At 44.4% G+C, this 27,966-nt stretch overlaps 1 protein-coding gene across 1 annotated transcript; it reads right to left on the bottom strand.

Moving 5' to 3' along the window:
- Positions 1–150: 150 nt before the first annotated feature.
- Positions 151–27,869, bottom strand: LOC129733286 (protein yellow). Its single transcript, XM_055695054.1, has 4 exons — positions 27,416–27,869; positions 4,611–4,738; positions 1,071–1,330; positions 151–1,011 (listed from the first exon to the last, which is right to left on the bottom strand). Exons 1-4 carry the CDS (start codon positions 27,649–27,651, stop codon positions 331–333), a joined length of 1,305 nt encoding a protein of 434 aa, XP_055551029.1. The 5' UTR covers positions 27,652–27,869; the 3' UTR covers positions 151–330.
- Positions 27,870–27,966: the final 97 nt, after the last annotated feature.

Genomic DNA, 27,966 nt, shown 5'->3' with positions numbered 1-27,966 from the left:
GATACCATATGTACCAACTTGTTTGCAAAGGCAGACGTGTGCTTTGCCTGCTGATTTCATTAATTCCAACTTCGAGGAAATTTTTATTGTTCAACTGAAGTGGGGAATGGAAGTCATCTTCAGATTATACCACAATGAAAGCTTCAGTAATTTCGAAGGATTTTTTACATTATAAAACACAACTATATTAAGCAGTATCATATTTGTTTAAATTACACAGGATCCTAGTTGCCAAACAAAGTATATGATTGCTGAATGTAGTCTTAGAGTATGTTCATGTTGTACATTTTTTGTTATTATAATAAACAACTATCCTGAAATGCACTTCAATCAATAAGCATCACAAGGTGTGCCTTTAATTAGCTCACTTATTTCACCAGTTAAAATTCTGTAATTGTACTGCTCGGGATCTAATGAAGTAAATATAAACAACGGAAGTCTGTCAGACAAAACCCATACATTTCCTTCATTGTCGACCTTAAGGTCATTTGGAAAAACTAATGCATCACTGTCCGAATCAACCAACCCTTGTGTATCTGGGTTTAATGGTTTAGCAGTATTCCAGCAGCCAACACCATCCTTATTGACCTGGGTGTAGAAAATTACACCAGTTTCTGGATCGTAGAATTCTGCTGAAGATTGCGAATTCGGACCGCGATCACCCATCAGTTTGTAATCGTAGTAGGAGTCTGAGCTTTGGGAATAAGTTTCATTTTGTAGAATTCGGTTAGAGACCATAAATTCTTTGGTGCTCGAAAAAGCATGGAAAAATACTGGCCGGGAGCCGTTGGTAGTTTTCTTTCCAACAGCCATACCAAACACGCCATCCGTCCACTGGAAATTAACACCTCCAATGTTATAATCACCCGCCAACGGGTCAAAGTGGAAAAAGTTGTGCTTCACTCTCCATGATTTATCATTGCTGAACGAATAAACGATTACTTGATATCCTCCAAGATCTGGCATGTAGGCAAATGCATTATCACAATCTCCACGCTCAGTGTCGATAATCTGCAATCATCAAAATTTGTTATAATCCGTTATGATTTATTATTACTCGAAATACATACCACATTAGCAAAAAATGAATCTTCCTTCAACAATGAATCCGGAAAGTAATGTCGCCTGATGAGTTTATCGGTGTACAAATCGAATACAACGAGAGACGGTGCAGCATATTGAACTGGAACACCAAGAATATCAGCCAAGCCAGTGTCCATCACCCATAAGCGATCACATTCATCGGCCCTTACTCTGAAGGTTGATATAATGGTTCCATTATCATTTAGTTGCTTCGGTGAGGTTTCCATTTTCAGTGTGCTCTCTGGTTCTGTTAAAATATAGAATATAAGTTAATATAAGTATTTATGCATGCCCAGCTATGTTCAAAATAGCGATATTTTAGCTGGCCAAAACACATACATTTCATCGGTATAGTGTTTGTTCAAACATTCGTTCTGGTGTACATCTTAATTGATAACCAAATCATTAGGTTTGAACCATGCACGGTGCTCCCACAGATCGTTATTATAAAAAAAATGCACCAGAGAATCTGAGTACACCATTCGATTCGTTATGACGTCCAGAATGTGTGGTCAAAATTTCAAAATCATCGTACCGTACATTTTTGAGTTATGCCCTTTTGAAGGTCGTAAAGTATAAAAAAGAGATATAAAAACGACGAAACACTTATTGTGAAGCACGTTTTTCAACCACCATTTTATGAAAAAACTTGCAAAATAGTTTCTACACATTCCAAGGGTTATATTTCAAGACATTAACAATTGGTAGAAAAATTTATTTGAAAATCCCACAGTGCACAGTGGTCTAAACTGGAAAAATCGTGATCGTCCTAGATTTGACTGTGAAAAATTGATTTTATGTACTGCAACCCTCGAGGTTGCAATTAACCCAAATTTGTCTAATAAACGCCGAGTGTTTAAATATATGTTGCTTGTCAGTCGGTAGGAGTTGTTTTTGTTTTGATTTTTAATGTTGTGGCAAGCAACGTACTCGCCACTGCATGATTTATTTTAATTCGTTGTTTTCTCATTAGATTTTATTTAGAAGTTTGTGATAGGTGTTCTAGTATTTAGGGTTTCAATTATCGGTGTTAATTGTATCGCGAGTGAAATAAAATTAGGTCCCGTCTCTCCTCCCGCGGCGAAAAAGTGAAGTGCGTTAACGGCGAAGAAAAACAAGTGCGGTTGTGTGGGTTTCAAACGCGATCGAGCAGAAACGTCAGGCGGTGTTTTGATTTCGGGAGATCGCAGTGAACCGCCGCAAGAGAAAGACGTTTTTTGTCCGCCGGTAAAGAATTATTGCCACTGGAGCGTTTAGTGCCGTCCCGCGTGTATGCGAAAAATTTTTAAAACGGGGATTGTTTTCTGAGTCTTCCACCGAACGTCACGATCGATCGAATGTGCGAAACCGTGATAGAGTGCAGCAACTGACTTAGAGCCAGCTTCTCGTCGATGTTGGTTACCAGCAACAGCAGGGAGGAATAAACAGGCAAAACGCACCCGCACCCGCCAAGCCGGCAGCCTATTCATTTCACTGCCAACGGATCACTGGAACCACGCCATTGTTGCGAGGAGAACGGGAGTTAGTAGGTCAGGTTTTGATTTAGTTTCTTTTATTTATTTCCTTGTTTTATTGTACTTTATTTATTTTATTTAAATTCCACCCAATCTAACCCCTTTTTGGGAAAGTACCCCAGTGCTAAGCCACCCGCCGGGTAAATCGGCCCCGTGAAAGCTGGGGTGGTAAGCGATAACTTACAGTACTCAATATCTTCAGCAAAATTGTTTCATAGAACAAGGCCTTACTTTTGGCTTTTTTAGTTTTTCGATCAGTCCACCTAACAGTTAGATAAAAAAAATATTTTTTCTAATTTTCAATATACCAGATTGCATCCTTCAGCAAAGTTGTGGAAAATTTAAAAAAAAAAAAAACAATTGTTGAATACTGCGATCTCCTATCTGTACGTTGGACACGACAAAATAGAGTTTTTTGTGGAACACCCCTCCTTAAAGTCAGTTTTTGTCTATAATTTTGTCTGTAATGGTCAAAACAATGCAAAATGTTCTAAGATTTTATTCATTCAACTAAGATTCTCTCAAGATTTTATAAAATTCATTGTTTTGACAATCAACAAGTAATTGACAAAAAACTGATTTTAAGGAGCGGTGTTCCACAAAAAACTCTATTTTGTCGTGTCCAACGTACAGATAGGACATCGCAGTATTCAACAATTGTTTTTTTTTTAATTTTCCACAACTTTGCTGAAGGAAGCAATCTGGTATATTGAAAATAGAAAAAAAAATTTTTTTATGTAACTGTTAGGTAGATTGATCGAAAAACTAAAAACGCCAAAAGTAAGGCCTTGTTCTATGAAACAATTTTGCTGAAGATATTGAGTACATAAAATCAATTTTTCACAGTCAAATCTAGGACGATCACGATTTTTCGAGTTTAGACCACTGTGCACTGTGGGATTTTCAAATAAATCTTTCCACCAATTGTTAATGTCTTGAAATATAACCCTTTTAATGTGTAGAAACTATTTTTGGAAGTTATTTCATAAAATGGTGGTTGAAAAACGTGCTTCACAATAAGTGTTTCGTCGTTTTTATATCACTTTTTTATACTTTACTACCTTCAAAAGGGCATTACTCAAAAATGTACCGTACGATGATTTTGAAATTTTGACCAGACATTCTGGACGTCATAACGAATCGAATGGTGTATTCAGATTCTTTGGTGCATTTTTTTTATAATTACGGTCTGTGGGAGCACCGTGCCATGATTTAAACAAGAAGGAAAAATTCTTTTTCTGTCCACTATTCTGGCCGGTCTTCCACTACCTTCCTGGCGGATTATTGTTAAGGTTTGCGGGAAACTATGTACAGTTGACACCGGAAAATTTTCGATTTTAAAATGCTTGATCGTGAACTTTTTGCCAAAATTGTTGTGCTGTTCATAGCAAACTGTATTTACAATGCGCTTGCAGAATAAGGATGGGCGAACGGCTCACGAGCCGTTCACATGAACCGGTTCTAAAAAAAAGCGAAAGAACGAACGGTTCACGGAAAAGAACCACGGTTCTTTGAGCGCACCAAAACTGTTTGGTTCGCACGAACCCGAAGTTTACCGAGACAACACGAACTGCCAACGTTCGTGAATCATTGTGAACCATAAGCCGTTCATATGAGTCGGTTCAGAACCGTGAGTGAGCCCTATTGCAGAATGCTCCTTGTTTCGATGCCACTTGGATCAGAACTCATACATGGACAAAACAAAAAATACTGGCATAAAGAGGAGACAGAGAGCATACTTATACATACTCTCTCTAAGCGTGCTTGTTGCGGAGTAAGAGAGCATAAAAAATCCAAAATGACTACGTGTGAACTCATATGATTAATGGTTATGTCTGGCGGACAGAAGTTGATTTCAAATACCAGAACATGGTGTTCAACGTCTTATTAAACTCCAAGATGGGGCTGATATTTTCGGAACCGCGATGACACTTAGAAACCGGAAATTGGTGTCTGGCGCTGTTTTTGTTATTTAATTGGTGTAAAATGAAGCCTAAAATGTTATTTGCTTACTGGGTGGGTCCATGTTCTTTTCATCGGGTAATTGATTGGCTTCCCAGCTAGGATAGGGATGTAAAACTGGAGATTCACCATCAGATATGTTTATCCAATTCAACGAGGCAGCCACTCCGGATTTCCATCTATAAAAACAATTCAAAATACAATTCAGTTTAACCCAGGCGATATTAGATTTATTTAAGGCACTAAGTATTTTTCTTAATTGAATTAGTTTGAGTAATGAGATAACGGATTTCTAGTATCTACGTTTTTTTTTTGCTCGAAAAAATTTTTTTTGACAACCAACCGGGAATCGATTTCAAATATCAGAAAAAGGTAAAATTTCGTAACGAAATGAATCTTTCTGTATTTTTCTTTGATGTGTGTGATGTGTATTCGACTGTAGAATAGCCATAATCGGAACTGGGATAATGTCCAGAGGTTAGAATCCTACTCAGACACCATTTTAAAATCCAAGATAGCGACTTGCGTAACGTTCCAATCCCTTGTGTAACGTTCCAATCCAATTATGTTTTTCTGGATCCAAAATGTTGCCCAGAGCAACTTCTAAAAATCAATCTCAAATGGACAAATACTTTCCAATATCGGTATTCCACACCTCCCAGTTGTCGTCGATGTACGATCAAAGACTGATCTCGTATGTACGAGTCTTGACTTGGGAGAGAATGTAAGTGTAAGTAATATCGTAGCGTTACCCCGCACTTGTACTTGTATACTAACAATTGGCGACGAAGTCTGTGTCAAATAAACAGAACAGCGCATCAATTTTTTTTTAGCATTGATAATCAAAGTCGCATGATAACTCTGTTGTAGTGGTGAGCTTACACTTGAGTCCTTATAAAGCTTTAACAAATAACGATATGTTAATGATTGAATACGGCTGTTTTGGTGTTTTTTTATTCGCAAGGTGGCGGGGAAATCTGTTCCTAGACACCTGAGAGAGAGCTCAGGGAGTTGTGTTGAATTGAATCGCACCTACTAAAACCCCTCCAGTCTCCAGTTGTTTTCTTTCTGGAACGACGATTGAGTATAAAGTCAGAAAGTGGGTTTTTGTGATTCATGCACCGTCTAAAGAAATAAACTCTTATGCCTCATAGCTAACCATCTGGAGACTGGCTGTTAGCTACCACTGGGGTGTTGTCGGTTGACCCGCAACACACGTTGTAGCCTCAGGACTATCTAAATGGCGGCTGCACTAACCGCACTCCAGATGTCTGTGTCTTCGCTCATCTTCCGAATTGTGTTGTTCGAAATAGTGTTTTGCCCACTCATTACTATCATATCGCTTCTCGCACTCACAAAACGAGGGCATACGAAGAAGACATGCTTAGCGGTCTTCTCCACAACCACGCACGGGGATCCAAAGTGCCCGGACCTGTGTAGATACTGCCCACCATGATGACCGCATCCCAGATTTCCCTATTTTCGCACATCCTACGCACGATGTTCTCTGGCGTGGTGTCCACCCCACTTATTGCCAGCATTTCGTACCGTATCCGCTCGAAACGCGGACATGTGAAGAACACATGCTCCGCGTTTTCTTCCGCACCCGTACAAGCGGGGCACATAGGGGACTCGGCGTACCCGAACCTATGCAGGTACTGCCTAAAGCAGCCATGGCCTGACAGGATCTGTGTCAGATGGAAGGTTACTTCCCCATGGCGCCTATTAATCCAGCATGCAAACTCTGGAATTAGTCGGTGTGTCCATCTACCTTTCGTAGTGTTGGACCACTCCCGCTGCCACCTGGCCATTGAAGATGACCGTATGGTGTTGCGTATACCCCTCGTGTCGGGTTGGTCGAAGCACTCTACATCCTCTTTGAGGATGATGCTGATGGGCATCATGCCAGCCAGGACGCAAACCGCCTCGTACGACACTGTTCGGTATGCGCACGCGACTCTTAGGCACATTAGCCTGTACGTACTCTAGAGTTTGCCGCGATGGCACGAGGTATTCAATACCTTGGACCACACTGGTCCTCCATACCTGAGTATGGACGTGGTCACGTTAGCAAGGACTTTGCGCCTGCTGCTACGGACCGCCAAGCTGTTTGCCATCATGCGAGATAGTGCTGCCACAGCCATGGAAGCTTTCTTGCAGGTATAATCGACGTGGCTCCCGAACGTGAGCTTGTCGTTGATCATAACCCCCAGAAGATTCAGCGAGCGTTTTGAGGCGATAGTGCATGCATCAACACTGATCGATGCCTCCTGCTCCGACTTTCTGTTATTTACGACAATCACTTCAGTCTTATGGTGCGCTAGATCCAGTTTCCTGGAGTGCATCCAGTCTTCCACTACGCGTATTGATAGCGCGGCCTTTAACTCTACCTCTCTAATTGACTCGCCATAGACCTCAAAAGTTATGTCATCGGCGAAGCCCACGATCACCACCCCTGGAGGGAGTGTTAGTTTTAACACGCCGTCATACATGGCGTTCCACAGTACCGGACCCAGGATGGAGCCTTGCGGTACACCTGCGGTAACTGGAACGCTTTTCTGACCCTCGTTTGTGTTATACACTAGCACTCGATTCTGAAAGTAGTTACCCAGAATCTTGTTCAGCGGCATCGGCACTCTGAGACTCTGTAGCGCTAAGGCTATGGAGTCCCAGCTGGCACTGTTAAACGCGTTCTTCACGTCAAGCGTGACGATCGCGCAGTAACGAATGCCCCTCCTTTTGCGTTGGATTGCAACCTCAGCCGTTCTGGTGACGGAGAGAATTGCATCCACCGTGGACCTACCTTTTCGAAAACTGATACTTACTGTATTCTTCACCAGTCTATTGAGGATTACCCTCTCAAGCACCTTGCCCGCCGTGTCCAGCAGGCAGATTGGTCTGTATGCCGATGGGTCACCTGGTGGTTTCCTAACCTTCGGCAACAGCACCAGCCTCTGGCGCTTCCACACGTCCGGGAAGAGGCAGTCGTCAAGGCATTTCTGCATGACCGCCCTGAACAACCCGGGGGCTTCTTTGATGGCCGTCTTGATGGCCAAGTTCGGGATTCCGTCTGGTCCCGGAGCCTTGCCTACCTTCAGGGAGTTTGCGATCTCGATCAATTCATCTTCTGTCACCCTTACCGCATCGTCTGCCTCTGCACGGCTGCCGTCACTCACGGTTGGTGGTGACTCGTCCGCCGGAGGCCAGGGACTTGGTTCGTGGCTTGGGAAGAGGCCCTGAATGATCGTTTCTAGCATCGCTGGTGATTGTTCAGCCGGGGCTAGCGCACCTCTAGTCTTGGTCATAACGATCCTGTAGGCGTCACCCCACGGGTTCGAATTGGCACTGGCACAGAGTCGTTCGAAACAGGCTCGTTTACTGGCTCTGATTGCGCTCTTAAGCGTTGCCTTAGCGGATCTGAATGCGGCACCGCGTTCCGCTCTTTGCTCGTCGGAACGTGCGCGTTGCATCCTCCGTCTTGCACGGAGGCATGCACTGCGTAGGCCTGCTATCGTTTCGCTCCACCAGTATGTCGGTGGTCTACCCTCTCTAGGCGGACGAGACCTAGGCATCGTGGCATCGCACGCTCATGACAGTATCGAATTCAGATGGTCCACACCCGGGAGCGGTTCACCACCTTCGTGCTTCCATATAATTGCCTGCCCAAAAACATCTGCATCGAAATGCAATGTTTTCCAGCCGTAGAAGGATGGAATATTGGCCCTACTCGCTGCTTGCTTCCGCACGCCTACCTCATAGCGGACCAATTGGTGGTCGCTATTCGTGTAGCTGTCGTCTATCCTCCAGTTCGTGATCAGTCCCGGGCTGCAGAACGTCACATCGATAATCGATTCCGCACCATCTCTACTGTAGGTGCATTTTGTACCACCGTTAGCCAAGTTCAAGTTGAGCTTTGCCAAAGCTTCCAACAAGACCTGGCCCCTCTGGTTTGTACAGCGACTTTCCCACTCGACAGCCCAAGCGTTGAAGTCGCCCGCAACCACGGGCCATGGGCCCGTTAGTTCCACGGTTGCTTGATCGACCATCTGTGCGAACGTTTCGGTAGACCAACTTGGCGGAGCATAGCAACTGCAGTAGAATACTCCATCCACTTTGGCTATAACGTACCTCTCTCTGGAGGTCGATACAATCTCCTGAACCGGGGACCACGACAGGCAGCAAATGGCCGTCTTCCCAGACTTGTCCGATACCGTTTCCGGTTGGGATGCGGTATGGGTTCGAGACGATAGTCACGTCCGACAACGACTCAGCAGCTGCTTGGTGTAGCAACTGCTGCACTGCATAGCAGTGGTTCAGGTTTAAATGTATCACCCTCAGGCCTGCGGCTACGTAGCCGGCCGTGCAGCCGGACAATTGGGGCCTCCCATGGCGTGTTTGTCGTCCTTTTTACCGGTGCATACCAGACACTTGGGAGGTGCACCGCACTCCCGTGCCTTGTGGCCTGCGCCACCGCAGCGGCGGCATAAATTGGACCTGTCGGGCCCTTTGCACGACCAGGATTTATGCCCCCGCTCAAAGCACCTGAAGCAAACGTCAGGCTGTTGGAAGGTGCCCAGAGGGCAGACCGACCAACCCACCTTTAACGTGGCCTTCTTCAGGGCCTTGTTACCCTCCGCTAGTGGAAGCTTTATGGTAGCAACTTGGGTGCCGGCCGGGCCCCTGCGGAGACGAACTGCCTCCGTGGTCACTACCACTCCACTCTCGCTCGAAGGCTTGTGCTATGTCGCACCCTTCGGTGATCTCGTCCAGGTTTTTAAGCTGGAGAGTCACTTCAGGAGTGAGTGCTCGGATTTCAACCTCCTCACCTAGCACTTCCTGGGCCGCCTTTTTATAGGCACCGCCATTGCCCTTTGCCTCTTTGCGGAGTTCGAGGATCATCTCGCCGGTGCGTGACCGGAGAATTGACCTGACATCCGCGCCGAGGTCTTTGAGCTTAGAATCGCCTCTCATGGCCTTCAAGACTTCAGCGTATTTAGACGCATTCGTCTTGAAAATGAGCGTGTCACCCTTGCTCCGCCTATTCGACCCTTGCGGTCGCCGCGCTTCGCGCGCCGTTTTTTGTCCACCACGGTGGTCCAGCCCGTGGCTTCGCCGTTTGTCGGTTCTTTGCTCGGCTGGACTGACGAGCCAGCTTCCTGGCTGTCACCGAACAACCGCCTTCGTTGCGTCCTGGGGGCAGATTCCCCCTGAGAGCCTCTCACATGTTTGCCAGTCGGTTCAGTTGAACAGACTTCGGCAAACGATGCTGCAGCTGTTTGTGTGTATTTAGGACAAATCTGCAACACTCCCTTTTTGTGGTACTCCTGCGGTGAATGAAACGCACTGTTGACCCTCCTTCGTTTTGTAAACTAGTACTCGATTTTGACAGAAGCTTTACAAAATCTTGTACAACGACACCGGTACATGGATGCTCTTGAGCGCGAACGCCAGGGAGTGCCATCTGGCGTTATTGAACGCATTTTTCACGACAAGCGGAATGCCCCTTCTCTTTTCCTGGTTGCTACTTTCGCAGTTTGGTGATGAAGAGAATAGTATCCTGACTCCGTCTTGGAAGCCAAACTGGTTAATTGCTAGACCGTTTACCCCATCTTTAGGCTTCACAAGTCTTTTTTCCGTCGATTTTTCCGTAGATCTACGGATTTGTTTAAATTTTTCGGATGTACAGTAGAAATCAATAGAATCTACAGAATTACACGAAATAGCTCTGGTATATCTGATCGATTTGTCGATTCCACCTCTCTGGAAAGAGGTAGGCATCTAGGCACTTCTGCATGACTTCCTGGAGCAGCTCGGGGATCCTCCGTATGGCCGTCTCGATTAGCGAACCTATACATTAGAGAAATGACAAGACACTCACCGTTAAGGAAACTGTCAACATCAAAACGGGCGAGCTGTATAAATTTGCATTGCCGTTATCCGTTTTGATGTTGACAGTTGCCTTAACGGTGAGTGTCTTGTCATTTCTCTAATGTATAGGTTCGCTAGTCTCGATGGACAGGTTTGGGATCTAACCCTGGAGCCTTGCCCGCCTTTAAGGAGTTGGCGATCATGATGAGTTCCTTATTCGTTACACTTGCCTTCTCCTCAGCCTCGAGACGATTGCTGTTGCTCGGGAATTAGATGTCCGGCAGGTTGGCTAATGGCCTGGAATGAGTCCCACGATGATACATTACAGCATCGCTGGTGATCGCTCTGCAGGTGCCAATACGCATTTGATCTTGACCGTTACGATTCTGCAGGCGTTACCCCACGGGTTCGTATTGGCACACGCGTAAAGCTCGAAGCAAACCCTCTTACTGGGGAGCTCGCAGCCGCAATGTTACACAGTCTGCTTGGACAAGCGGACGGCCGTGGGCTTGAATTTCATTAGAATCGGGCCATATGCTTGTCAAAGGACTTTAACATGGGTTTATTCTCAGGCTTCCCAACACATACCCTTCCTTTAAGTTGAATTCTACAGTACCCCTAATGACATTTCTTCTAGCAAAAATAAGTCCCTGTTATAATAAAACTGGTCTGAGTAACGTATAATAGTTCTCTTCAGGAAATTATAGTTATGGCGCGATATTGGCTGGAGGAACAAGGTTTCGATGCGGATATAAATGAAAAGCGTATCATTTGCTTCAATATGGATACCACAGACTAACAGACGTAACACTGGAACCTGGCTCCATCGCCACAAAAAACGTTCATTTTAAATTTTCAATCGAATAACAGTCATCGAGCGAAAACGTCGTCTGGGGCGCTGTCATGCAATCTCATACATATTTTGTAGTTCCCCATTTGACACATGCAGTAAAGCTGGCGCTGATGTCGAAATTCATGACGCAGCACGAACACGACAGCAGATGGTGCTAGTGTTACTAACGTAAAGTACTGGAATCTTCCAAACGATGATTTTATTGAAAATTTGTTCGACGTGTTATGTCTGTTAGTCTGTGGTGATACTACCAATGACCTGGGCAATATCACAGCAGATCGAATGTCTCTGGTCGCAGTAATGAGTCCACACAGAGAAAAAAGCCCTCCCATTCGCCTTATTGTACTCTTGAGCGTCGATCTTGCATCGGAGGCACACATTTCGAAGATCCGCTATCGCGTCAGTTTACCAATTTATCGGTGACTTTTCATTCGAAGTGTGGCGAGTCTTATGTCAGTTGCTACACTATCGTGGGCAGAGCCGGATTTACGATTGTAAGGGCCCGGGGCCCAGTTTTAAGTGGGGGCCTCAGAATAACTGTATTTTGTTTTGTGCAACGTAAGAACCGACGATCACATTATGCGACGCGACGCGAGACCAGACAAACAACACTTATTGTTCTTACAACATAAAAAACGCATTAAAAATTACCTTTAGTCGACCGGTTTCGGGCTGCTACCGCCCATCTTCGGGACTATGTCCAGACTAGTTGTTTTTTCTCTCCGTACGCTGTGGGCGTTCGAAGAGAGAAGAGATTTACTGCACTCTCAGTTTCGTCAGTCCGAATAAGCAGGATGTAACAGGGGGATCGTCTTCATTCATTAATCGTTCCTGTGAATTGCTATTGAAGTACGACTCCCATGCATTCAATTGAGATGCTTTCCTAACGTTTTTAATTAATTTCGCTTCTTTCCAATTGATCACGTGGTCACAACTAATTGCATGGGCGGCTACACTTGATTCGCTTATTTTTCCGTTATCAACGGCAGCTTTGTGTTCTTTCAAGCGCACTTTAACCTTACGGCGAGTTTGTCCAATGTAAACTGAAGGGCAATTTTGGCAAGGTATCCTGTAAATGCCTGAAGTCTCATCTGGAGGAACCTTGTCCTTCAAATTGCACAGTAAATCACGTAATGTGTTTTCACTTTTATGTACAACCTGAAGCCCTTGCCGTTTCAGTGTTGCTTTGATCGGGTTGGTAATCTTTGGGTAGAACGGCAGGCTGACTCTTTTGATTTCTTCTCGTTCTGGTTGCAGCGTTGTTGACATTCGTCTATGTCGTTTGCGTCGGTGTGTTTGTAGGATTTTATTCACGAATCCTTCTTCGTAGCCATTTACTTCGGCCGCTTTGTGAATATGCTCTTTTTCTTCGGCAAACTCTGCGTTTTCCATCGGTATATTATACAGGCGATGGGCCATTGAATGGAAGGCCGCCTGCTTTTGACCGCCAAAGTGGTTCGAATCCGATGTTATATAGCGATCAGTTGATGTCGGTTTACGGTAAATACCGAATTTCAATGTTCCATCCTCTTTTCTGGTTATTAATAGGTCCAGAAACGGTAGCTTTCCATTCTCCTCTCGCTCTACTGTGAATTTTATAGAGCTGTGCCGAGAGTTGAGCATTTCCAAAGTTTGGTCCAGGTAGCGTTCTTTTACCGGAGCGAAAATGTCGTCTACATAGCGCTTCCATACACGTGGGAAATATTTTTCTTTCTGAGCGTCGTCTTCAAAATCGCTCATAAAGAGGTTTGCTAACAACGGCGACAGTTTACTTCCCATACTTAACCCAAAGGTCTGTTTCCAGTATTTTCCCCTGAAGCTGAAGAAATTCTGATTCATGCATATTTCTGCTACTAGAAGGTAAGCTTCAACGTGGTGTTGTGGCGCACGACTACGTTCCAAGTGTTGGCGTAAACTTTTTAACGCGTCTGGAACTGGTACGCTTGGAAAAAGTGCTGCTACATCAAACGATACCAGGATTTCCCCACGTCTCAACTCAAACCCTTCTAACTGCTCGACTAACTCCACAGAATTTTTCACACTTTTGCCATGCTTTATTGGGTATTTTCTCATTTCGTCCACCAGCCAAGCTGCCATCTTTTCGGTTGGTGTACGAATGTTGGATGAAATAGGCCGCATTCCCACTGCGTCTTTGTGGATTTTCGGCAAGCAGTAGAGCGAGGCCACCGTCGGGTTGGAAACATGAAATTTTCTCTCTAGTTTATCCTCTCCCATCAGACGTGCAACATTCTGTCGCGCGAAGGTAGCCTCTTCGATCATGGTGTTGAGAGGATCCCTCGGTTTTCCGTTTTTGAATTTATATTCCTCGTACGGGCCTACCGCGATCATATCACGGACGCGCGAATCATAATCGTTTTTGTCCATGATAACTACTGCATTCCCTTTATCCGCACGAGAGTAAACCACATTACGTGCTTTCAGCTGGCGGATCGCACACCACACATCGAAGTTGGTGCGTTCTGTGCTATTCTGCTTACTTGCCGTCCGTGTTATGCATTTCCTGACGCTGTGCCGAATCGCCGATTTATATATTGGTTGGTCGTATTGGATGGCACTTTCGATATTATTAACAATATCAGCGAGAGGGGCGTACTGGGGGGAAATGGCAAAATTCAAACCTTTGTTGAGGAGATCTAGCTCAGCTTGTGTGAACTGCGCGGATGAGAGATTAACCACAAAATTGTCGATCGTTTGCGGTGAGCATTTCTTTCCTGGAGCTTGTGTATTTTCGAGGTAGCGTATTTTCTGACGATGTCGCTGTTTCGTTGTGCGCACACGCTTGTCTAGGTTGTAGTGAATACCATCCAAAACCCTCCGCCAACAGTCTTTTCGCTCTTCCACACACCTATGTACAATACACTCAGCTGAGGTATGGTACGCACTTTTTTGGAGTAGCTTCTTATGGAGCGGGTATAGCTGCTCTTCCACTTCGGAAAGTTGTTTGTGTTTGCACCTTATTTCTTCAATCGGCCAAACCTTTTTTGCGCGATTAGTGGCTATTTCACTTGCTACACTATTAGTAGATGGCTTCATATTTATAAACTTGGGTATAAGCCCTTTTCTTTTACAGCTGGTTAGAAACTGAATATGCAACTGTAACATTCTCTTCTTTACAACTAGTCGGCCATAAAGGCGAAAGCACTGAGAGGTTGTAGCCTCCATTTCACTGTATTTTCGATGTTTTGTGCAACGTAAGAACCGACGATCACATTATGCGACGCGACGCGAGACCAGACAAACAACACTTATTGTTCTTACAACATAAAAAACGCATTAAAAATTACCTTTAGTCGACCGGTTTCGGGCTGCTACCGCCCATCTTCGGGACTATGTCCAGACTAGTTGTTTTTTCTCTCCGTACGCTGTGGGCGTTCGAAGAGAGAAGAGATTTACTGCACTCTCAGTTTCGTCAGTCCGAATAAGCAGGATGTAACAGGGGGATCGTCTTCATTCATTAATCGTTCCTGTGAATTGCCAATGAAGTACGACTCCCATGCATTCAATTGAGATGCTTTCCTAACGTTTTTAATTAATTTCGCTTCTTTCCAATTGATCACGTGGTCACAACTGATTGCATGGGAAGAGCAGCTATACCCGCTCCATAAGAAGCTACTCCAAAAAAGTGCGTACCATACCTCAGCTGAGTGTATTGTACATAGGTGTGTGGAAGAGCGAAAAGACTGTTGGCGGAGGGTTTTGGATGGTATTCACTACAACCTAGACAAGCGTGTGCGCACAACGAAACAGCGACATCGTCAGAAAATACGCTACCTCGAAAATACACAAGCTCCAGGAAAGAAATGCTCACCGCAAACGATCGACAATTTTGTGGTTAATCTCTCATCCGCGCAGTTCACACAAGCTGAGCTAGATCTCCTCAACAAAGGTTTGAATTTTGCCATTTCCCCCCAGTACGCCCCTCTCGCTGATATTGTTAATAATATCGAAAGTGCCATCCAATACGACCAACCAATATATAAATCGGCGATTCGGCACAGCGTCAGGAAATGCATAACACGGACGGCAAGTAAGCAGAATAGCACAGAACGCACCAACTTCGATGTGTGGTGTGCGATCCGCCAGCTGAAAGCACGTAATGTGGTTTACTCTCGTGCGGATAAAGGGAATGCAGTAGTTATCATGGACAAAAACGATTATGATTCGCGCGTCCGTGATATGATCGCGGTAGGCCCGTACGAGGAATATAAATTCAAAAACGGAAAACCGAGGGATCCTCTCAACACCATGATCGAAGAGGCTACCTTCGCGCGACAGAATGTTGCACGTCTGATGGGAGAGGATAAACTAGAGAGAAAATTTCATGTTTCCAACCCGACGGTGGCCTCGCTCTACTGCTTGCCGAAAATCCACAAAGACGCAGTGGGAATGCGGCCTATTTCATCCAACATTCGTACACCAACCGAAAAGATGGCAGCTTGGCTGGTGGACGAAATGAGAAAATACCCAATAAAGCATGGCAAAAGTGTGAAAAATTCTGTGGAGTTAGTCGAGCAGTTAGAAGGGTTTGAGTTGAGACGTGGGGAAATCCTGGTATCGTTTGATGTAGCAGCACTTTTTCCAAGCGTACCAGTTCCAGACGCGTTAAAAAGTTTACGCCAACACTTGGAACGTAGTCGTGCGCCACAACACCACGTTGAAGCTTACCTTCTAGTAGCAGAAATATGCATGAATCAGAATTTCTTCAGCTTCAGGGGAAAATACTGGAAACAGACCTTTGGGTTAAGTATGGGAAGTAAACTGTCGCCGTTGTTAGCAAACCTCTTTATGAGCGATTTTGAAGACGACGCTCAGAAAGAAAAATATTTCCCACGTGTATGGAAGCGCTATGTAGACGACATTTTCGCTCCGGTAAAAGAACGCTACCTGGACCAAACTTTGGAAATGCTCAACTCTCGGCACAGCTCTATAAAATTCACAGTAGAGCGAGAGGAGAATGGAAAGCTACCGTTTCTGGACCTATTAATAACCAGAAAAGAGGATAGAACATTGAAATTCGGTATTTACCGTAAACCGACATCAACTGATCGCTATATAACATCGGATTCGAACCACTTTGGCGGTCAAAAGCAGGCGGCCTTCCATTCAATGGCCCATCGCCTGTATAATATACCGATGGAAAACGCAGAGTTTGCCGAAGAAAAAGAGCATATTCACAAAGCGGCCGAAGTAAATGGCTACGAAGAAGGATTCGTGAATAAAATCCTACAAACACACCGACGCAAACGACATAGACGAATGTCAACAACGCTGCAACCAGAACGAGAAGAAATCAAAAGAGTCAGCCTGCCGTTCTACCCAAAGATTACCAACCCGATCAAAGCAACACTGAAACGGCAAGGGCTTCAGGTTGTACATAAAAGTGAAAACACATTACGTGATTTACTGTGCAATTTAAAGGACAAGGTTCCTCCAGATGAGAATTCAGGCATTTACAGGATACCTTGCCAAAATTGCCCTTCAGTTTACATTGGACAAACTCGCCGTAAGGTTAAAGTGCGCTTGAAAGAACACAAAGCTGCCGTTGATAACGGAAAAATAAGCGAATCAAGTGTAGCCGCCCATGCAATCAGTTGTGACCACGTGATCAATTGGAAAGAAGCGAAATTAATTAAAAACGTTAGGAAAGCATCTCAATTGAATGCATGGGAGTCGTACTTCATTGGCAATTCACAGGAACGATTAATGAATGAAGACGATCCCCCTGTTACATCCTGCTTATTCGGACTGACGAAACTGAGAGTGCAGTAAATCTCTTCTCTCTTCGAACGCCCACAGCGTACGGAGAGAAAAAACAACTAGTCTGGACATAGTCCCGAAGATGGGCGGTAGCAGCCCGAAACCGGTCGACTAAAGGTAATTTTTAATGCGTTTTTTATGTTGTAAGAACAATAAGTGTTGTTTGTCTGGTCTCGCGTCGCGTCGCATAATGTGCCTCAGAATAAAACAAAACCGTTTTTTATCGCACGAGTACGAGATTTGGAACAGAGGTGCCAGATGTTTTTGAAAGATGTCTGCAACTGTTCGGAAACCGTAAAGTTCTTCTTTATATCTGAAAAAAGAACCTACCGCATTGCGATTCCCACGCAATAATTTGCACACAATTTGATAAAAACTGCGCAAATATAAGGCGACCTTGACAATAATCTACAGAAACTAGGAAAAAACTACACACATCTGCAGGCCAATAAAATCTAAAAAATATGCATTTTGCAAAGCACATCTGATATCCCTGATTCGGACAAGTAAGCTTCTGGGTTATTTTCTTTCTCTGCTTTACCTCCCCATGCGCGCTGGTGTCATTCGCGTTGACGGTGTTGCTGATGGTTGTTTGGCTTTTGCACGCGAAAAAGAGGATTTTTGCTTTTGTCATCACGCACTTTTTGACAATTACATATGAGAGTTCACGCAGGTGCGAACAACCTTAAAAATCTCTTTCAACGCGAATAACCTGAATTTCAAAGGAATCCAAGGTGAACTCTTATGGATGTAGTTGTGATATCTGAGAGACTTCTCCACTTAACAGCCCAAGCGTTGAAGTCACCCGCTACCACCAAACGTCCGGATGCATGAACCAGCCAACCTTAAGTTTGGTGTTTTGGGTTCCTCTGCAGTAAATGCTGTTAATTTTGGAAAGTTGGTCGAACTTCTTTTCCAAATCCGATGCATAATAATGCATGTTGATCACATGTTCCAGAATAATATTTCTTTTTCGTATGTTTTTCAAATCATATCAACTGATCAAATACTTCTAATTCTGCTATTCTCTTTCGATCCATGATACTCCATGAAGTCTCGATAATATAGAGACACGATTATACATGGACTCGATTATATATGATTCTATTATAGACTCGATTATGTATAGCAGCGGAAAGACTAGACTCGAATATATAAAGCAGCGAATTTCTTTTTTTCAATTTCAAATATAGCTTATCTGAAGCTGGTATGTCGTAAATGAACATCTATAAAGTACGTAACGCTTGATGGAAAGGAAGGAGGGTTATCTGACAGAGCGCTGAAACCCATACGAAAAATTTTGAAGATCTCTACGGGAGGAGAGGAGGTCAGAAATGTTTATTTTTGTAGATAATGAGCGATTCCTTAATTGATTCATGAGGTAAAAAAATGAAAAAATAGATATAAATGAATTGAAAAATCAAAAAATTCAAAAAAATATTTTGAGCCTAACTTTTAAACTATCTTATAAAAACGAAAAAAACCAAATTAAAAAAAAACCAATTAAAAACAAATCAAAAAAAAATTTGATACAAAAAAAATTTCGAAATTTTTCCAAAATAAAAAAAAATAAAAAGAGTTTACAAATGAATATACAGACCTTTTTTACGTTTGACCTAATTGCATTACGTCAAAAATAACTACAAGATATATTTGAAATGTTTTTTTTTTTGACTTTAAAGGGGATGAGTCAAAAATAAAATTCTTATTTATTCGAAAACAACAAAACATTTACGTAGAAAAAATAAATAGTTTTTTTCTGGTTATATTATGTATAAAATTCGATTATATGTAGTGAAAATAAATCGGAGACTATATAATGTATAATCGAGTCCGATCTGTATTAACTAATAGTTTAAGCACAGATAAACAGACGTGCCATTCGATGACGATTTCTTCGACCTGAAAAATAACGATTATTTGAAGTTTTGTTTATTTAATAGGCACCGCTAGTGTCGCCACAAGCAAGCGAGCTCATAAGTGTAGCGTTCGCCATAAAAGAACATCCCAGTAAGAAGACCACTTGCCATCATTCAAAAGAAATGCCCAGAATACGATTGCGCTGATAACGCGGATAAAGATCATTGGTTTCGTGAAAATTTTACATTATTGAGTCATGACAAATAAATGCATTGATTATAAATAAAACAATCATTTATTTTTATAATTTTTTAATTGTTTTCGTGACTCTATTCCTAGATTTAGGGTAGGTTTCGGATCGAAAATCGATCAATCTTTGGTAACAGTTAAGCTTGATCGAAGACAATAGCTTGAACTGTAAAACAAAAATTTTTTTTTTTGATCGTAATCTAGCCTAAATTTCAGTTATAAAAACATTCTAAATTTTCAAAAGAGAAAACTACGATCTGCAATGAAACTATGTGTACGTGATTTATAGACGGACTCCTGTCTGTGACAAATGCTGCAGCCAGCTAGTTAGTCACTGATAGATTTCAATAAAATATTAATAAATAAAGAAAAATATTTACTATAATACAGAAGAATAAACTGTTAATCAAATTGTGGGGTTTCCCAGGTTTTGGTGTTGTTCCGTTGAGGTAACTGGTTCAGTCACTTGTTCCAGAAACTACTTTTGGCGGTGTCGGACGGCCGTGAACTTTGCAATTAATGCAGTAAAGTCCCCAGTCTTCTGCACGAAGCACTGGTAGCGCAATTTGATTTTATAACCGGTGATTCTTATACGATTTCATAACCGGTAATTCTAGTTCAAATAATCATTATAGATGCAGGGAATCACAATTGTCAAGGAAGTTTCATTCTATAAATAAATCGTGTTCGGGTTTTTCTAATTATCAAATCCAGTCAGCCCGGGTTCAGTTCAATCCCAATATGAGATGTGAGCCTTACCAATTGTCTGCTAAGCATTAATCATCATATTATATCTGATTGATTATTTTGAAGTTTTTGTTTGAGCATTGCCAAATAGATTATACCTACTTAGCACGGTATACGAAAACTATTTATCTTACGAAATATCGAGACGGGTATTTTTTGTCAAGAATATATTGTAGTCTCTTGCAGGTTACGAGGTTGTATTAGTTAGGGCGGAACTTGGCGTAATCCTAGCGTATCTTGCAATTCTACACGACGCAATAATAACATTTATAAATCTTGTAAATGATTATGCAAAACAAGCGCAACTCACTCCCCGAGACCCCGGCATGATGACATGTGCGGTACCATTCTTCTAAGCCTGTTGAACCACGGGGCAGGTCGCTAAGCGAACGAGGCAGTCCCCGGGGGAAACGGCCCCCGGGAACACCAAGAAACGATTGGTCGTGCTACTCCCACGGGAACACACGCCAACCGGTTCAAGGTCCACCGCGGAAAAGGCACAGGTGGAGGCTACGGGCAATCCTTGGACTACCGTAGAGGGTAGGAAGCGTCGGGAAGGTGCGACGCGTCAGGATGGCGGAGCAGCCAGAGGACCAAAAAAGGTCAAAAAGGCGCGGAGTAGGGGTGATGCCCTCATACTCAAGACAGATGGGTCGAAGTACTCAGAAGTCTTGAAGAAGATGAGGGGGGAAACCCAGCTCAAGGATCTGGGGGCGGATGTGCGGAGTATCCGCCGATCTCGCACTGGCGAGATGATACTTGAGCTCCGGAAGGACGCCAAGAACAAGGGGGCTACCTACAAAACGGTAGCCGAAAAGGTCCTAGGGAAGGAGGTGCAAGTGCGGGCACTCACCTCAGAAGTGACTCTCCAGCTTAAAAACCTGGACGAAATCACTGAGGGGTGCGACATTGCACAAGCCCTTAAAGCGAAGTGCGGGGTGGAGGTGGCTAAGGAGTCAATCCGCCTCCGCAAAGGTCCGGCGGGGACCCAGGTAGCTACCTTCCGACTACCGTCGGCGGACGCTAACCTGGCCCTGAAAGAGGGCAAGTTGAAGGTCGGCTGGTCGGTATGTCCTCTGGGCATACTACAGCAACCAGACATTTGCTTCCGGTGCTTCGAGGGCGGACATAAGTCCTGGACCTGCAAGGGGCCCGATAGGAGCCAGCTGTGCAGGCGATGTGGAGGTGCAGGCCATAAAGCAAAGGACTGTGGGGAGTCTCCCAAGTGCATGGTATGTTCCGGGAAACGGGACGCCAAACACTTTATGGGAGGCCCCAGGTGCCCAGCCGGTAAGCCGGCTGCGAAACCACGGGCGTAAGGGTGACGCAACTGAACCTGAACCATTGCTTCGCGGCTCAGCAGCTGCTACACCAAGCAGCCACTGAGTCGTTGTCGGACATCGCCGTCATATCGGACCCCTACCGCATCCCTCCCGGAAACGGTAACTGGGTTGCGGATAAGTCCAGATTGGCGGCCATATGTACGACGAGCAAGTTCCCGGTTCAGGAGGTTGTCTCAACCTCAGAAGAAGGGTACGTAGTTGCTAAGGTGAACGGAGTGTTCTACTGCAGTTGCTATGCTCCGCCACGTTGGTCTACCGAAAGGTTCATCCAGATGGTCGACCTCCTATCCATGGAGCTAACGGGCCTAACGCCGTTGGTGGTGGCGGGCGACTTCAACGCTTGGGCTGTTGAGTGGGGAAGTTGCTTCACGAACCAGAGGGGCCAGATCCTGTTGGAGGCTTTTGCAAAGCTCAACCTAGATCTGGCCAACGTTGGGAACAAAAGTACATTTAGCAGAAATGGTGCGGAGTCGATCATCGACGTGACGTTCTCCAGCCCAGGACTGATCAAGAACTGGAGGGTAGACGATGGCTACACTAATAGCGACCACCAGGCGGTCTGTTATAGTGTAGACAACAACGAGAGGGGGCAAGCGACGGGTAGAGCCAACACTCCGACCGTTCGCGGGTGGAAGACATCGCACTTTGATGCCGAGGTATTCGAAGAGGCAATGAGAAGGGAGCGCGAGGGGGGCAGTTGGCTACGCCCGACTGCTGACCAACTAGTTGCTATGCTATCGCGGGCGTGCGACGCCACCATGCCTAGGACTCGCCAACCTAGGAATGGAAAGCCACCGGTTTACTGGTGGACGGACGCGATAGCCAACCTTCGCAGTGCGTGCCTCCGTGCAAGACGGAGGATGCAGCGTGCGCGAAACGAAGAAGAGAGGACAGAGCGCCGCGCAGCATTCAGTTCGGCAAGATCGATGCTAAAGAGTGCGATAAAGGCCAGCAAGAGGGCCTGCTTCGATAGGCTATGTGCGAGTGCCAATACAAATCCGTGGGGTGACGCCTACAGGATCGTAATGGCCAAGACTAAAGGCGCGCTGGCGCCTGCAGAGCGATCACCAGCGATGCTGGAGCGTATCATCGAGGGACTCTTTCCACGCCACGAGCCAAGTCCTTGGCCTCCGGCGGTCGAGTCTCACGTCCGACGTTCCAGTATCTCAGACATAGACCAGAGATGGTTGGCCAACCTGCCGAGCATCCAATCCGTGAGCGACGACAGCCGTGTCGAGGCAGGGGAGGAGGCAAGGGTTACGAATGAGGAACTCATCGTGATCGCCAAATCCCTAAAGGTGAGCAAGGCACCGGGACCGGATGGTATCCCTAACCTGGCGATCAGGCTGGCGATAAAAACGGCCCCCGGGCTGTTCAGGGCAGTCATGCAGAGGTGCCTGGATGACTGTCTCTTTCCGGACAGGTGGAAGCGGCAGAGACTGGTCTTATTGCCGAAGGCTGGGAAACCGCCAGGGGACCCATCGGCATATAGGCCTATCTGCCTGCTGGACACCGCGGGCAAGGTGCTTGAGAGGATCATCCTCAACAGACTGGTGAGGTACACGGAGGGTGTACACGGTCTGGCAAGTAACCAGTTCGGCTTCCGGAAGGGCAGGTCCACGCTGGACGCAATCTCTTCCGTCATCAAGACGGCGGAGGTAGCAATCCAGCGCAAGAGAAGGGGAATACGCTACTGCGCAATCGTCACGCTCGACGTGAAGAATGCGTTCAATAGTGCCAGTTGGGACTCCATAGCGCTCGCGCTCAGGAGCATCCATGTACCGGTGTCGCTGTACAAGATTCTGGAAAATTATTTCCAGAATCGAGTACTTGTTTACGACACAGAGGAGGGTCAGAAGTGCGTCCCAATTACCGCAGGAGTTCCGCAAGGTTCTATCCTGGGCCCGGTGTTGTGGAATGTCATGTATGACGGAGTGTTAAAACTCAAGTTCCCTGTAGGGGTTGTGATCGTCGGCTTTGCAGACGACATAACGCTGGAGGTTTACGGCGAGTCTATCGAGGAGGTCGAGTTGACGGCCGCGCACTGTATACGCAAGGTCGAGGACTGGATGCGCTCCAGGAAACTGGAGCTCGCGCATCATAAGACGGAGGTCATGGTTGTGAACAACCGTAAATCGGAGCAACAGGCGGTGGTCAGAGTCGGAGACTGCACCATCACCTCGAAGCGATCCCTGAAGCTCTTGGGGGTTATGGTGGACGACAAGCTCACGTTCGGGAGTCACGTCGACTATGCCTGTAAGAGGGCCTCATCGGCTATTGCAGCACTATCTCGTATGATGTCCAATAGCTCAGCGGTTTATGGCAGCAAGCGAAGACTTCTTGCCAGCGTGGTTTCGTCCATACTTAGGTATGGTGGGCCAGTGTGGTCCAGAGCGCTAGGTACTAACAGTTACCGTGGCAAACTGGAAAGTACCTACAGGCTCATGTGCCTGAGAGTTGCGAGTGCGTATCGTACGGTGTCATACGATGCAATATGTGTCTTGTCCGGCATGATGCCTATCAGCATCGCCATCAAGGAGGACAGAGAGTGTTTCGACCAACGTGACACAAGGGGCATACGAGGTACCAGAAGGTCATTCTCGATGCTCCGTTGGCAGAGGGAATGGTCTAATTCCACAAAGGGCAGATGGACGCACCGACTCATACCGGAGATATCCGGCTGGGTCGGGAGACGACATGGCGAAGTGAACTTCCACCTGACACAAGTCCTGTCAGGCCATGGTTGTTTCAGGCAATATCTGCACAGGTTCGGACACGCGGTGTCCCCCATGTGTCCCGAGTGCGTGGAGGAGGAGGAGACTGCCGAGCACGTCTTCTTCGTATGCCCCCGTTTCGTAAGAGCGCGGAGCAACATGATGGCTGTGAGCGGGCCTGGCACTACTCCGGACAATCTAGTCCGGAGGATGTGCGACGACCCGGACATCTGGAACGCGGTCTGTGCGGCCGCCTCTCAGATTGTTCTGGGGCTGCAACGTGTGTGGCGGGTCAACCACCAACACGCCAGTGGTAGCTAATTACCAGTCTCCAGGTAGTTAGCTAGGAGGTTATAAGAGTAAAGAGGGTGCATCACGCACAAAAGCCACTTCCCGACGTAATACTTAACCGTCGTTCCGGGAAGACCAGGGCTGGAGACTGGAGGGGTTTTAGTGGGTCGGGACAAGGATAAGTAGGTGTCTGGGGGAGTGTAACTACCCCAGCATCTCTCCCCTAGTCTCATCCCCACACCCTGAGTTCTCTTCTCAGGTGTCTGTTTGCAGATTTCCCCGCCACCTTTAAAAAAAAAAAAAAAAAAAAAAGCCTGTTGAAGAAAAAAAGCAAAAGCGATTTTTTCAAATAATTTTTGGAGCTATGCGGTTTTACAGGAATTTTAGAAATGACGCATTCTTGTGTCTATTTACGCGAGATGTAACGTAAAAATTTACAAGGTTCAGACTCACCCTATAATTTCGCATTTGTTTTTGCGGCAGGGCTAACATAAGTTTTAGGGTTAAAAAACGAATAGACAAACGAGCCTACAGCGAGCTGTTTTTTTTTGCGTGTGGAATTTAATAGCATTTGTATTTCTTGTTGGTATTATCAAACTACACTCTGTTTCTTTCGCCTGCCAAACGGGACAGAAAAAGTGTTGCTCTGGTATAGCTCGAAAAGCAAATACGAACAATTAGCACTCATGAAAAATCTTTCGAGAGAGCTTACATCTCCTTTGTTCTGGCTGTTCAATATGTCGTTGGAAACTGGAGTCTTCCCAAATATATGGAAAAGCTCATTTTTAGTGCCTATTTTCAAATCTGGGCGTAAATCTGACATACGTAATTATCGTGGAATCGCTATTATCTCTTGCATACCTAAACTCTTTAAGGCAATTGTCAATGAAAAGATATTTGCTCAAGTCAAAAATCGAATAACTGACAAACAACACGGCTTCTTCAAAGGCCGCTCTACATCCACAAATTTACTTGAATTCGTAGATTACTCATTGAATGCAATGGATAATGGGAACTATGTTGAAGCTCTTTATACAGACTTTAGCAAAGCATTTGATCGTATTGACATACCAAAGCTACTTTTTAAACTGCAAAAAATTGGAATTGAGTCTGGTCTCCTAAAGTGGCGTGAATCATATTTAATAAACAGGCAACAAATAATAAAATTTAATGGAAAAAAGTCAAATCCCATTCAAGTTACTTCAGGTGTTCCCCAAGGCTCCCACTTAGGACCACTTCTTTTTATTTTGTACGTAAACGACATTCCCTTCATCCTCTAAAATATTAAAGTTCTAATATATGCCGACGACATGAAGCTGTTTTTTGAAATAAAAAATCAAGAAGACATCAATGTATTTCAGAATGAAATCCACACATTTTACATCTGGTGTAAGAAAAGCCTACTTGAATTAAATGTAAAAAAAATGCAATGTAATATCCTTTAGCAGAAAACTAACAACGCCCAAAATTGTAATTGCATTAGGGGATCAGAATGTGAAGAAATGTGATAAAGTTAGGGATTTAGGAATAATCTTTGATTCTAAACTTGATTTCATCGACCACTATAACACTATCATACACAAGGCAAACAACATGTTAGGGTTTATCATACGCTTCTGCTACAATTTTCAAGACCCGTACACTATCAAAACTTTGTATATTGCCTATGTGAGGTCAATACTGGAATACTGTAGCATTGTGTGGTCTCCTCGTCCTGGCGTACATGAAGAAAGAATAGAATCAGTACGAAAGCAATTTCTACTATATGCTCTTCGTAAGCTAGGTTGGACCGCACATCGTCTTCTTTCATATGAAGCACGCTGCATGTTGATTGACATTCAAACATTAAAAGAACGGCGAGAGTACGCGATGGCTTCATTTGTAAACGATATCGTTTCGCAGAACGTTGACTCAGCAGTACTACTTTCTAAATTGAACTTTCATGCACCCATTCGACAACTTCGACACCGTAGTTTATTTGCTCTTAACCATCATCGTACGGAATACGCAAAAAATGGACCTATAAATAGTATGATGAATTCTTATAATCAACACTGCGAAGCCATTGACTTTACGATGTCCCGGTATAAACCAAAACAGTATTTCAAGTCCTTGAGGCTGAGGACACAAAATTAATTTGTTTTATGTTCGTGTATAGTTTAGAAATTATTGTAACCAGTCTACATATATGATTGACGAAATAAATAAATAATGTTGTCGCTGGAGAACAACTGCATCGAGATTTTTGCACAATTTCTGTAAGAAATCGGAACAAAACTTGCATGAATTAAAAAAAATGCAATAATTGATTAATGCTCGAACTTTTGCTTGTAAATAGGTTGATTAATTCATTAACTAGAATGTCTGATCTGCATACATTAACTTTTTCCTTAGTCGTGGTCCGTCGATTCCTCCCCTGTAACCATACGTGTATCAGCAATCTATTGTATTAATGGTTTATTGATTGTGAAAAACAAGCGGCAACATACAATTAGACATGGGCTACTGGACAATTTGAATAACCAAGGCATCTGCTGACAGAGGTGATGATGATAAATGCTGTTTTTAGTAGGCCGACGTATTTGTTTGCAACACCAATGCATATTTGCGACACGCATTCAGATAACACTTTTGAATACTGGTATTAAACTAAATTGTTGCATCCCTAATAAGTTCAGTATAATTTGTAAGTTTAAAGGGATCTTCAGTATAGCTATTCAAGGGATTGAAAGTGTTAAATACAATGGTACACATTTGTTTCAAATAGCGATGATCCATCAATTTTGGAATTTAAAGTCAAAAACACAACAAGTAAACCGACAAGCGCGCAATACATGGCTAGAGTTTTGCGTAACGAATGTGCTATTTTACCGGTAATTGTACATCTAATTACAAACTGAAGAAGAGTATATGAAAGCACCAACGAGACGCTATACATGTATTGAAAATATATTGAGGTGATCGTAACTACTTTTTATCGAGCTACCGGAATCAATTGATTTGATACACGCTTGTGGAATTCAGAATAGTTACGTCAATGTCATTTACATTCCCTTATATCAGTAAAAAAATCACCTATAATCAAGTAAAAAGTATCTCGATTTCAAAATGAGTTCATTCAAATGCTCTAAGCGATTAGCATGGTATTGATACCTGGGTACAGTGATGAATAATTTGTCTTTCCATCTTTCTAGTCCAAGCGGCAGATTATTTGATGTTACATATTTTCCGGTGCTGATTGCTTCCTGTTTAGTTTCCTGTGACGGCCAATCAAACTCCACTTCGCGCCATTTGAATTTTTGCTTTAATTTTACCGCATTGGCCATGGGTAAAGACACGATCCATATTTGCAAGCACAATACGATGAGCGGTTTTAAATACTGCTTCATATTTTGCACTTCACCTTTCGATTCGGTTTATTTTTGCCTATTCAAACCTGCTTCAAGTGGAGCAATGACTTGTGTCCATAGCTTTGATCACTAATTCGAATCAAGATCACCTTCCGTTCACTACTGAAAAGCACAACAGAAACATACGAAGCTCGAGCCACGCCGAAGAAACGTACGGTATTGATCACTGTCCGCTGCTCACAGTTGAGTTTTGTTAGCTGCGCTTTTTGCTCTGCTGATATAGAGAACCACTACAAGTTAAACTGGCAGAGCAGGCGTCAGTTCTCTGTGAGCTAAGCCGGTTTCGAGAGTATC

Source organism: Wyeomyia smithii, chromosome 3, assembly GCF_029784165.1.
Source record: "Wyeomyia smithii strain HCP4-BCI-WySm-NY-G18 chromosome 3, ASM2978416v1, whole genome shotgun sequence".
In the NCBI taxonomy this organism is placed as follows: Eukaryota; Metazoa; Arthropoda; class Insecta; order Diptera; family Culicidae; genus Wyeomyia; species Wyeomyia smithii.
The sequence above is the reverse complement of the archived record's forward strand: the minus strand, read 5'-3'. Positions and strand labels throughout refer to the sequence as shown.

Excerpts from the sequence above, each read along its gene's own strand:
- LOC129733286 (XM_055695054.1), bottom strand. The coding sequence starts at position 27,651 with ATGAAGCAGTATTTAAAACCGCTCATCGTATTGTGCTTGCAAATATGG. Across the intron at positions 1,331-4,610 it reads AAAGAACATGGACCCACCCA|AACCAGAGAGCACACTGAAA; the intron begins GTAAGCAAATAA and ends ATATTTTAACAG. Across the intron at positions 1,012-1,070 it reads ATTCATTTTTTGCTAATGTG|ATTATCGACACTGAGCGTGG; the intron begins GTATGTATTTCG and ends TGATGATTGCAG.